This window comes from Canis lupus, chromosome 8 (assembly GCF_003254725.2).
Source record: "Canis lupus dingo isolate Sandy chromosome 8, ASM325472v2, whole genome shotgun sequence".
Classification (NCBI taxonomy): Eukaryota; Metazoa; Chordata; class Mammalia; order Carnivora; family Canidae; genus Canis; species Canis lupus.
Window position 1 is genome coordinate 59658738 of NC_064250.1, and position 13052 is coordinate 59671789.

At 42.4% G+C, this 13052-nt stretch overlaps 1 protein-coding gene across 2 annotated transcripts in view; it reads right to left on the reverse strand.

Annotated features, from left to right (window-relative positions):
* KCNK10 (potassium two pore domain channel subfamily K member 10) overlaps positions 1-13052 on the reverse strand; it is a 133246-nt gene that overhangs the window by 47784 nt on the left and 72410 nt on the right. For both annotated transcript variants that reach the window (XM_035719868.2, XM_025442896.3), the window contains exon 3: positions 5874-5991. In XM_035719868.2, the coding sequence (XP_035575761.2) occupies positions 5874-5991 (118 nt within the window). The remainder of the gene's footprint in view (positions 1-5873; positions 5992-13052) is intronic.

The window sequence follows — 13052 nt, forward strand, 5'->3', positions numbered from 1 at the left end:
TTTTATTTAGAATTCTCTAACTGTATGATTTTACAAAGATCCTTCACTCTAGAGTTAAAATTTAGCCAGCTAAGTGGTTTTCAATTTACAGTGCATTATTTTTCAATTAAGAGAAAGAGAAAGTGAGAGAGAAAATAATGCTTCTATCAATTGAATAGAACAAGGACCCAGTCTCTAGCATTAATACTGAGCCATGATAATAAAGATACTAAAGTGGACTTGTAATTTGGGCTGGGTTTGTTTGGTTGGTTTTTGTTTGTATGCTTGTTTCATAGTAGTTTCCTGTTTAGCACCTTCCCTTCAGATTTTGAGGAAGGGTCTTCATCCCATGCATAGAAAAGACATAGTGTCCTGCCTCCCACAACAGTGGCAATAGAGCCTACCAGGCAGCTAGGACAAAGATACCTGAACCCAGAGGCTCATCCTATAGGATGTTCGCTGAAGACATCAAGAGTGAGTTGTCCAAAGAAAGTGGGGGATACCCCCTGAAACTGCAGTTGCCAGCAGGGTCAGACACAGGCCATTGAGGTCAGAGGACACTTACGGACCTTCTGTGATCTCTGACCCATTAATGTGTATTACTTAAGATTTTTTTCAGTTTTAGGTAACAGAAAACCCAATGCAGTCTAGCTTAAACAAAAACAGAAATGCACTGCCCCCAGTAAATAAGGGATTTAACATTTATTTCCTAACACTTAGAGGGTAGCTTCACCCAAAGTTCAAAAGATGTTAGCAGAACCCCATTTATCACTCTGCTTTTCTTCTGCTGCTTCTTTAGTTTATCTGAATTCTAGCCAAAAACATGACTGCAGCATCTTGGGCCTATCTCTTTCCAGATTTACCTCCACGGAGAAAGAGAGGAAGTCACTTCCTCCAAAGGATAAGCAAAAGCCCAGGGACTGGGTTTCTTATTGGCTTAATCTAGATCTCACATCCACCTCTAAACCAAGAACTGTGACCAGACACATGCAAAGCACTAGATTTCTTGGTCTAGAAAAGGTGATTCATTCCCTGAGACCTAGAGGCCAAGCATATGGAAGGGGACCACTCAGGAACTTATTATCAGGAGACGAGGGTGTATAAGTGTATGGATACCAAGCAGCAGAAACCAAGGACTAAGAGTGATTTACACAAACTCAAAGATTCCAGCATACACACGTTAAAAAGGGCAGCGAATGTTACGTATCAAATATTTCTCATTAGGCAGATGGAACCACCACTTCCCATCATATAAGGTCATGAATAAACCAAGCCCCTGGGATCCTAACAAGTTGACACAATAAATAACATCAGTGTGCATTCCAACATAGCTATAGTTTTTTTAAGTGCATCCTACAGATCACTGATTTAACCATTTTATAAACCAAGAAAATTAGGATTTTCCTTTTTCTGTCTTCTTTAACATATACTAATGTCTCATGGATCCAACACTGGATACTGGAGTGCATTTTCCAAAATGCACCTCTTGAAGTGGCCCAGACTTCCTTAGTTTTAATTATTTTACTATAAACCCTCCTAAAATGCATAATACATTTCTCCATCTTAGTAACCAGACTGATGAACACAATTTAACCCAACACTGGTCTTCTCTGAGCCACTACAGTGATGCTCCTGGGTGCCATTGAGTTTTATAGCAATTTTTGCCCTTATATCAAATGGTTCTAGACCACCCTGCTTCCTTTGCTAGGAGCTGAAATGCTAAATCTCTTTCATCCCGAATTTTCTTATTGCATACAACATCCTTGAACACACCAATGCAGAAACAACACAGGTCCTAAAGGCAAGGTCTAAAAACAGCAGCAAAAGCCTGTGCCTCTAAAACAATGCTTAGGGGCACCTGGACGGCTCAGTTGGTTAAGCGTCTGCCTTCAGCTCAGGTCATCATCTCAGAGTCCTGGGATCGAGCCCCAAGTCAGGCTCCCTACTTCTCCCTCTCCACCCCACTCATGCTCTCTCTCACTATCTCTGTGGCTATTTCTGTCTCTCTCTCAAATAAATAAATAAATAAATAAACAAACAAACAAATAATAAAACAATCCTCAGCCTCTGAAACTTGCACCAATAGGAAGTAGATCATCAAAGATGTATATCCTCCAAGGAGGGCACACTATCCAACAGCCACATAAGAGGTAGTCATGAGGGATCCCTGGATGGCGCAGCGGTTTGGCGCCTGCCTTTGGCCCAGGGCGCGATCCTGGAGACCCGGGATCGAATCCCACGTCGGGCTCCCGGTGCATGGAGCCTGCTTCTCCCTCTGCCTGTGTCTCTGCCTCTCTCTCTCTCTGTGACTATCACAAATAAATAAATAAATACCTTAAAAAAAAAAAAAAAGAGGTAGTCATGAAGGGTAATGGAGAGGGAAGAAACTTCCAGAAGGCATAGCTGCACCTCAGAGAGCAACAGATGAGGGAGGTCCTCCCAGAGAGCATAAAAGATGTTAATGATGAGATTGTCCCACCTCGATGGCAGAGGGGCCTCTCTCAATGCTGTGTCTCCCATTCCTTAGAATGAGGATTTTTATTACAGTGTGACTATATTTTTGTAGAGGGGCAGAAAACTCTCACTTTCAGCAGAACTGGGAAAGGAATCTTATTGATATCTTCCCTCATATGTATAAGGATTACTAAAAGAGTTAGACGGATGCCGTATGGGAAAAAAAAAAGAAAGAAAGGAAACACAAAAAACACAAAAAAAAAAAAAAAAAAAGAAAGGAAACACAGAGAAGGAAGAAAGACCCCATCAGTGGGAAATCCCAGAAAGTGCCAGCAAAAATCCAATTATGAAGGTAAGGGTCTCATTCTGAACTTCAAAAGAGATATCCTTGTTTGCACCAAGTATAAAAAACAGGGTGAAGAGAGAGAGCAGCAGAAGCCCCCTTGTACTTGATCTTGTCCAGAAAGATTAAAGAGGCAGGACTAAACAGAGAATAACATAGATGGGTCACATTTGCAGGAAACCCTCTCTCTCTTTGGCAACAGAAAAGCGGAGAGTTGAGAATGCACTACCTGGGAGGTTACCCTACCTCTCCCGGCTCTCCTCTCTCCAGCCCCACAGAATCACTTGCCAGATAGCTGGATCAGGCAAATCCAGTTTGTTGGGTATCAAGAATTTAAAAAGGAAATCAGCCCAGCATAAATATAAAGCTTCTATTTTTTTTCAAAACTGTGGAAGGAGCAGCAAACCTCACCAATGGATGAAAGACACTGAGCAGAAAAATACTGCCCCAACCAGATGAAAAGTGTGACCAACTATGAAGTAATCACTCCCAAGAACCATCACAGTAAAACCACAAAGCATAGAAGCAAGAAATCAGGAAAGAATCAGAAAGATAACAAGGGAAAATGGAATGTGAGCTAATGGAATTCAGGAAAGAAACACGAAGGGAAAAAAGTCCCCTGATGATCACAAAAATGAAAATAAAATTGGAAGGAGCACGCAGCAAAATAGGCACTGTGCAAAAACAGGAAAGGAATAGAGAAGGTAAAATGAACAAAATGGAAGTCACATGTTATGAGTTAAAAAGAAGCAAAGGGCAAAACGGCAAACACAGAAGACAGGCAAAGAAGTGACAATATACGTATAGTCAGAATCCCCAAAGAACAGAACCAAACCATATGGCAGAGAACATGTTTAAAGATGACAATCAAAAACACTTTGCTGAAAGGAACAAAACCTACTAGTATTATCAGACCGAAGATAAATGACCTTTTGAGTAGCCAAACAAAAAAGGTCAAATCATTTACAAATGGGAGTAAAACTGGGCTGGTGTCAGGTTTCTCCACAGCAGCACAGATATCAGAAAAGAGTGGGCTATCACTCAGAAGATGTGTTTTTCTTTCTCCAAAAGAAAATGTGAGTCAAGCATTTCATTTCCAGGGGCACTTGGGTGGCTCAGTGGTTGAGCGTCTGCCTTCAGCTCAGATCGTGATCCCAGGTCCTGGGATTGAGTCCTGCATAGGGTGCCCCGCAGAGAGCCTGCTTCTCCCTCTGCCTGTGTCTCTGCCTCTGTGTGTGTGTGTATGTGTGTGTGTCTCTCATGAATAAATAAATAAAATCTTAAAAAAAAAAAAAAGAATTTCGATTCCAGCAACACTGCCCCTTGAGAATAAGGCTGCCATTTTGAGCAATGTAAAGACTCAAGGAACATTGCTCCCATGAGCCATTCTTAAGGCAACTACTTAAAGATGAGTTTCCACTGAGCAAGTGATGATGGGCAAAACCACAGAAAGACTAGAGAAGAACAGTGACAATATGTAACCATGGAACGATGACTAAAACAAATATAAGTGTCAGGGTAACAGAACAGAATGTAAACCATATACCCTGACATTACAGAGTGATACCATGAGTAATCATCGACAGCCCAAGGGCCAAAGAAGTTGAGATGCTGAGTAAGTTCACTGATTGCATGATATGTAATAGCTGAGAGCCAAGAGTTACCATTTGAAGTGAGCAAATCACCGAATAGAACTGTAAGCATATTTAATCATTTAAAAGTAAACATTAAAAGGATGGTGTCAACTAAAATTGCATGGAGAGAAGAAGAGGTGTCATCCCCTATGATAGGGAACTAATAAATACTGCTTGAAGAAGGGAAACTAAGTTTCTTATGTATGATTATGAAGTTAACCCCCAACACAAAAATATAAAACTCTCCAAGAATCAGAAAAAAAGACACACATAGATATAGTAAGACAAAAATCAGTGTAGGAAAGAAGTCATCAGAGATCACTACAGGATCAGTTATAAAGAGCATTTCCCTGGTCAAAATCATGCAAACATTCACTGTTAATCTAATCAAGCTATATTGGGAAGATAGGAAGATGGGAAGAGAGCCCTCTTCGGTGGGGCAGGGAGGAAGAAAGAGAACTACAGACATCCCCCCTTATCTGCAGGGGATATGTTCCAAGACCCCAATGGTGCCTGAAACCACCGATGGTACTAAACCCTACATATACCACGTTTTTTCCTATACATATATCCCTATGATAAAGTTTAATTTACACATTAGGCACAGGAAGAGATTAACAACAATAGCTAATAACAAAATAGAACAATTATGATAATATACTGTCATAAAAGTCTTGTGAATGTCTCTCAAAATACCGTATTGTACCGTACTTGCTCTTCCTCTTCCTGTGATGCTGTGAGATGAAAAAATGCCTACGTGATGAGATGGCGTGAGGTGAAGGACACAGGCATTGTGACTTAGCATGAGGCCACACTAGTCATCTTCTGATGATGCATCAGAAGGGAGATCATCCACTTCTGGACCACAGGTGACTGAGGGTGAATGAAACCACAGAGCAAAAGTGTGGATGAGGTTGGGTGAGGTGTGTGTGTGTGGGGGGGGAACTACTGTAATTTCTCACCTTCCACAATCAGAAGTTAAAAAATAATCCCTAACAAAAACAAGGAAATGAATATCAAAAAAATCAATCAGAAGAGATAAGCGTGGTTGCCCCAGGGGAGGTAGGGACCGGCCACCACTGGGGAGGAGCAGACTGGCTGCATTCGTAACAAACTTTGTAGAACTCTGGGGTTCTCTCATAGGCAACCTTAGTAAAAAGTACAATTTGTAAAAGGGAATTTGAGCTCCACTGGCCACTCCATCTTTTGATTCTCCACTCTGACCATTTCATTAGGTCCTTTCAAACTAGAGGCTCTCTCGCCTCTCATTTTGAGAAGTGAAACCCCTTAGTCTGCTTTGCCTTATAGGGAGAGCCACTACAACAACTACCACAGTTATCTGACCGTGTTCCATGAGCCTCCTTCCACACTCAAGCTGCCATGGTTCTAGGACCAAAGGTTGACCCAGCACTGTTTCTCTGGCTGGCCCCCAGAGGAAAAGATATTAGCAAACGAACGGATACCTATGGTGGTGATGACAGTCCCAGCAAAGAAAAAGGCACTTCCAAGGTCCCAGTGACTGCTGTTGTTGGAAGAGTTTCCTATCGGACTTACTCCTGCGTTGTCAGCGTCAAGGGCATGCTGCAAAGAGAGCGAGAAAGCAGGAGATTCAGTTAAAAAGCTTAAAAAAAAAAAAAAAAAAAAGCTCTCAAATTTTTTCCTTCCTCAAGAAACTGAAATGATTGGGGCACCTGAGTGGCTCAGTTAGTTGAGTGTCTGACTCTTGGTTTCAGCTTGGGTCGTGACCTCAGGGTCATGAGCTGGAACCCTGAGTTGGGCGCTGCAGTCAGCAGGGAGTCAGCTGGAGACTCTTCTCTATGTCTAGCCCGCTGCGCCTCCCACCCCCACCCTCCACACCCACCTTCCCCCTGCTCTCACACATGCTCTCCCTCTCACTCTCACTCTCTCAAATAAATAAATAAATCTTAAAAGAAAAAAAGGAAAAGAAAAGAAACTGAAATGATCCAGAGGGGACTGGTTACACAAATGTGGGTGCAGTGACAACATATGCCCATTTAGGAAAATTTTAAAAGTGGTTTAAGGGGGGGATGGGGGAGAAAACTAGAATATTTAGTGTGGTGCCATTTATGTGAAATTTGCAGGCACAGGATTTAGGCAATCTGGGCATGGGTTATGCAAAATGCATACATATCACTGTGTATATACATAGAAAGATGTCTAGAAGGATTGTCACCCAAAATGTCATTCCTGGAAGGCAGGCTCTCAGTTGCTTTTCATTATTCCCTTTTCTGTTTTTGTTAAAGTGTTTTACGCCAGCTTGTTTCGGAATGGCAGGAGGTGAGAGCTTGGGCTCCCGGATCAGACCAGCAAGGCTCTGCCCACTATTAACTTCAGAACTGAAGACAAGTTATTTTAACCTCTGTAAATGCAAATGTTCTCATTTGCAAACCAGGGATAATACCTCTCCCCACGGAGTTCTGAGGATTTTTTTTTTTCAGAGTTTTGAGGATTAAATGAGATGGTCTGTGTAATGCCCTCAGCTCAGTGCCCAGCACGGAGTTAGAGGGTAACAAGTAGTACCAATTTCATGACTGTCATTTGACAACCCCTGCCCCCTCAGCACACAGACACACAGACACACACACACACACACACACACACACACACACACACTGCTCTTTTTTAAAAAAGTGACAATAACTCCTCACTGGCTGAGGGATTTGGAATTCCATACACCTTCAATTCACATAAATTGGCCACACTGATGATCCAACCTCATTTCGCACTACTGGAAAAGCTCCAACGTGAGGAAGGACATTCCATGAGACACCCCCTTCTACCTCTGGAACTTTGCTTATGCCCTTCCCCAATCGTGCCTATCCTGCAGTGTCCAATCCAGGCCTCACTCCTTCCAGGAGGTCAATCCATATACTGCAGCCCCCACAGATACCTGCTTCCCAGAGCTCATACTTTTGCACCACGTATATTTAATTTGTTTTTGATCACATACTCCCCAGCTGAAAATCCTTGCCTGGACTCCGCCTGTGCAGACTAAGGTGGAAAATACGTGAGCAGCCCTTTCTGAGCTGGCCCCTGCTGACTCCTCTCAGGCCAGGGGACAGTGTAGGAAGAATCCTGAAGCAAGTGAGCTGTGATGAGGAAATGACAGGTGAGCCCTTTAGAGGGAGGTGACAGACATATGAGCTACTTCTGAAACAACAAATAGAGATACTGGTCCCTGGACAAAGTTGGGATGACCCCATGTGGAGACAACGGGACACAATTAAATCCTGAAATGCGATTGTATTTATCCTGAACAACGACCATGAAGCTTTGTTAGGACAGGCACACCGTTTGCCACAAGTCAGGTTAACCAAAAAAAGTGAATCATCATTACCTCTTGCCTTCCTTAACCTCAGATATTTCAAACTCTCTTGACTCGGCATTGGTGATCTTTTTCTGCAAGGGCCAGATAGTCAATATTTAAGGCTTTGTGGGCCACATACGATTTCTGTTGCATGTTTTTCTTTTCTTTTCCACTTACAAAGCTTCAAATATGCAAACGCCATTCTTAGTTCACAGGTTAGACCAAAACATGCCGTGGACTCAATTTGGCAGACCCCCAGGCAACAGACTGGGCCATAGGAAAAAAAAAAATCTTTTCTGTTAAAGTTTATTTTTTTCCTGCCCCCAGGAATATGAGCTACCACACTGGATGCTCTTTCTAAAATAAACCCTGGCACCCCAGGATTTAAAATCCGGCCGCACGGGATGTGTACCAGCTGTCTTAGCCCATGTCTAACTGACCTAATTGACAACTATCACTTACTCATCAGAGGCTACGGTCTGCTCTGCTTTAGAGGAAGACAGATGGCAAGTCCTTTCTGCTGGCAAAATATCCATTTTCACTGCGCTGTGTGAGTGCCATCAGACCAAAGCACAAGCCTTAACTAGTGCTTATGTTCTCGTTACCTATTCAGCTCTGCCAAATCCACCTGCAAAGAATACCCTGGGGACAGCTCTAGGCCTCAGCCACTTAATTGGGTTCAAATCACACGATCGATACCTAATATTTCCAGTGTCTCTGAAGCTACATAGAGAGTTGGAGGGGTTCAATCAAGTCTCACTATGCTGAGAAATGCACATAAATGTCATAAGCTGTACCTAAAAGTACAGATTTGCAGCAAAGACAAGTGGGGATGATTATTTGTTTCATCAAAAACACCCAGAGTAAGATTCCTTTTTAAGCTTTTTTTTTAATTATGCAATTTATAAATATTTAATGTTTATATATGTAGCCCTCAAGGAAAGCATTTGTCAGTTGAGGTTGAGAGGGGAGGGAAATTAACATTTTGTTGAGTTCCTGCGCTCACCCAGGTGCTTTAGAAGTGTTATCTTTCTGCAATTTGCAAGAAAGTTCTATTATCCCCACATTAGAGATAAGGGAACCAGGCTCAGGAAAGTCAAGGAACTTGCCCTAGGCCACATAGCCAGGAAGTGAAGCCAGAATTCAAATCTGGACTGGGTCCAAGCCATGGTTTTTGACTTCTCCTCTATGTGTGGCACTCCTCTCTCCCCACCACCATGCTCACCTCTAGACAGAAATGAGGAGGAAGACAGCCACTGCCCAAGAATTTAGGTAGACACACCTCTCGAAGGATCGTTTCTAATTAGTCTACATCCTTAAACATGTAAATGCAGGCACCAAACTTCATTTGGCTGTTGGAACTGGTGAGAGCTTAACTGCTCTGCATTTAAAATAAAATTAAAGGGGTGCCTGGGTGGTTCCATCCTTCAGCTCTGGTCATGATCCCAGGGTCCGGGATCAGAGAGCCCCATGTCGGTCTCCTTGCTCAGCAAGGAATCTGTTTCTCCCTCTCCCTCTGCCTCCCGTTCCTTCTGCTCATGCTCACTTACTCTCTCTTCTCTCTCTCTCTCTCAAATAAACAAATAAATAAAATCTTTTTTAAAAATTAAATTAAATTAAAAGGTAAATAAACATGGAGACTGATTTTATACCCTGAGAAGGAAGGAACAGAATAAAGAGTGAAAGCCCTGAAAAAGCAAGAAGACAAGGAGGAAAGAGTGAGAAACTAGTGTCCGTTGACACATGGGAGCTTCGGACTCAGCTATAGCAGAGCCGGGGAATTGAAGAGCAGGTCCACACAGCACCCAACTTTAACTTTATGTATATCTGTGACGTAAATCCCTCTATCACTTTCCCAAATCTACAGTAGAGTGGGCTACACGAGCAAATATCTCAAGGAAGTGGTTTTGTGGCTCTTAAGGGTATAGTGGGGCCAGGACAAGAATTGGAACCTAAAGCAAGAAGAAAGCTCTCCAACAAGTCACCAAGCCCTCGGTGAGGGTTTGGACAATCCCCAAGTCCAGGAACCAGGTTTGATTATTCTGTCTAGATCTGGGGCAAACCACCAGAATTAAAATGAACTGGCAAACTTGGCCTATACACACAGAGAGAAAATCCAGTTGAAACAGACTATCAGGGGAGGAGGGCGGGGGGTGGGGATGAATGGGTGATGGGCACTGAGGGGGGCACTTGACGGGATGAGCACTGGGTGTTATTCTGTATGTTGGTAAATTGAACACCAATAAAAAATAAATTTATTATTAAAAAAAAGAAACAGACTATCACTTGAATTAATAACATCATTTTTAACTCAATACGGATATTTCTGATTGAGTTCACAGTTCCAACTTTATTAATTTTTTAAAGTATTTTCTAATGATCTTAATTGAGCTCAAGTAAAACATTTTACAATTAAATGTGTTTGCTTTCATGTGTTGTTTTGTCTTTTCTTGGCATTCAGACTGCGAAAGTGAAGATAAGCCAGCCCATCAGAAATGTCTGAGCACATAGATAATGAAATGATGCATCTGAGCTGTGTACTGCATCACTTAAAAGATCAGTTATAGGGAGCAGATAGAACCAACAGCAGCATGATGTTAGGCCACAATCTCAGACCCGATGAGTATTGTATGTTCACTTACAAGTTCAACCAATATGAGGTCTTAGAAGGATCCAAAAAGAAATCATTCTGAATGTGATGTAAGAGCTTCAAGCTCCAGGGGAAAGACACTCTAGATAAGAGAGCATTACTGTAACATTTAATTCCACTCCTTGAACTTCCTTTTCAGCCTCTCAGTTGGAATGTCCATTACTCACCCAACTACCCAGGAAACAACCCATGAGTGAATGTTCAAATCAATAATAAACAAATAAACAAACTAAAGTAATAAACTTAGGCCCATGCAATTTACTTCTTTGTAAAAGCAGAGAAACAATAGAAAATAACCCCACAAAAAGAAATATAACAGTTCTTTTTTTTTTTTTTTTTTTTAAAAAAAGAAGGTAGGGAGCTAACTTGAACATGGCAAGCAAAATCTAAAAAAGAATGGCAGCTACCAGGGGCCGGGGGTGAGAGAAATGGGGCGATGTTGGTCAAAGAGGACAAACTTTCCTTTATAAGATGAGTAAGTTCTGAGGACCTAATGTATAGCATTGTGATCACAGCTAGTGATACTGCACTACACCCTTGAAAGCAGCTAAGAGAACAGATCTTAAGTACACTCACCACAAAAAAAAAAAAAAAAAGGAAAAGAAATTATAATTATGTGACATGATGAAGGTATAATGTAACTCCATAATAGTAATCAGCTTGCAATATATAAATGTACCAAACCAATATATCATACACCTTAAGCTTACATATCATATATCAATCATATCTCAGTAAAACTGGAGGACAGATAAAAATGAGTCTGTCTCCCTCTCCCCCATCCTGCCACCACCACCCCCGGGTAGGGGTGTTAGGACCACCCGAAAGGTATAATGGAGAAACTGCAGCCACTCTGAAAGTGAGGTGGGTCTGAGGCCTATAGGAAGAGAGGAAGGAAAGATATGGCTTGGAGGCCCCCCACCAGCTTTCCTCAGTGCTATAATCCCATAAGGCAATGCCAAGCTGCCCAAATCACTGTTTCAGATGGTGCAAGATACCACCAGAAGTGTTAGCACTACAGTGGGATGAATGATGACCCACAGGGGACCACTAACTGTCTGTGGCTTTTCTCTGATGATCTGTGTACTCAGTGAGATAATCTGTTTCTCTGTTGCCTTATATGGCACCAAAAAGAAAAACAAGCAAAGGTAGAGCAATCATCAGTCTGCTTGTCTGAGACTGGCTGATGAACACAGCCGATGAGAGCCATACGCGTGGACACTAATGGCCCGAGTGATCATTTTACCCATGGTCAAACCCAGGACACTTGCTGAGTCAAGAGGGGCTCTGTGATAAGCATGCTGGGACCACAAGACAGGTGGAATGCAGGGCATATGGTCACTCTACTAATAGCTTATACCACACAGACAAAAGGAAATGGCCTCGTCTGAGAACCCAAGGCTGGTCTGTGTTGACCACATTCTTAGTCCCGAGAGGGCACAGTCAGCAAAGGGGGTCTACGAGGTAAATATTTAGCCAAAGAGGTTGAGGCAGGATGAAGGGGTGGGTATGAAAAGTGACTTCATAAATGTATTAAAAGGGAGCACACTTTCAGCCCTTAATGGACAAAAGGGAAGCCACAAACCCTGTGAGGCCAAGAGAGGCAATTGGCAGAGCACATTCATTACAACTCACAAATACCCCTAATGATTCAAAACCCCAACAACAGGGCAGGACGTCCTCCCACTTCCTTCCCCATCTATGGCAGAAGAGCTTCAGGTAAGAAATGGAAGTGTGATATTAATTTGTTGGCCACAGTTGCCTTTTATTTCTCCGGCTTCAGAAGCATTCCTCATATAAATATTTTAGAGCAGGGGAGGGGTAATTTTACATCCAAGTGCGAGACCACATCCCAATATTTCCAATAGCAGGAGTGTATCAGAGGAATTCTGGAGCCACCCCTGGCAAGGCAGTTCTGTGGCAGATTCCAAGAAGCCTCTGCTTCAGTGCCGAGGTGAGAGCACAACCCCCATCAGCACTTAGTCTTGCAACAGAGAAAGCTTGTGGATAAAGAAGCAAACATTCAGCCTATGCACATTACTCAGATTCTCTGAGTCTCGGTGTCTTCATCTATAAGGTGAGGAAACCTTTCCCTGCAGTGTCCTTGTTGGGATATTTTGTAATGTATGTAAAATGTATGTAAAGCTTTGAGTGGTGCACCTTGTCATTTCATATATAGTAATATTAATAAGAACAGGAATCCTTACTGAGCACTTGCCAGTGCACAGAATAATGCAGTTAACCCTTGTGATGAGGCAATTCCTTATGGGCTTGATGCTTCCCTCATGGTTTAAAATTTCTCTTTTTTCATTGTTCTATGTAGTCAGAGAGAGAGAGAAAGAGAGAGAGAGAGAGAGAGAGAGAGAATTAATTCTATATTGTAAGGCGCAATTTGGAAGGTGAAAGGGCTCCCCTCGAATGTGGCTTGATCCCACATGACAATATTTAGATAGATTAGTCATTAGTGTATATCCAGGTGATAATAGATTTTTATTTTTTAGATCAAGTCTTTTTTTAAAGATTATTTCTTTCTTTGAGAGAGAGAGAGAGAGAGAGAGGGAGAGGGAGAGAGACAGCATGAGCGAGAAAGAGTATGTGTGCACGCCAGTAAGGGTGGAGGATAGGGGTAGGGGAAGGGCAGAGGGAGAGAGAATTCTGGAGCAG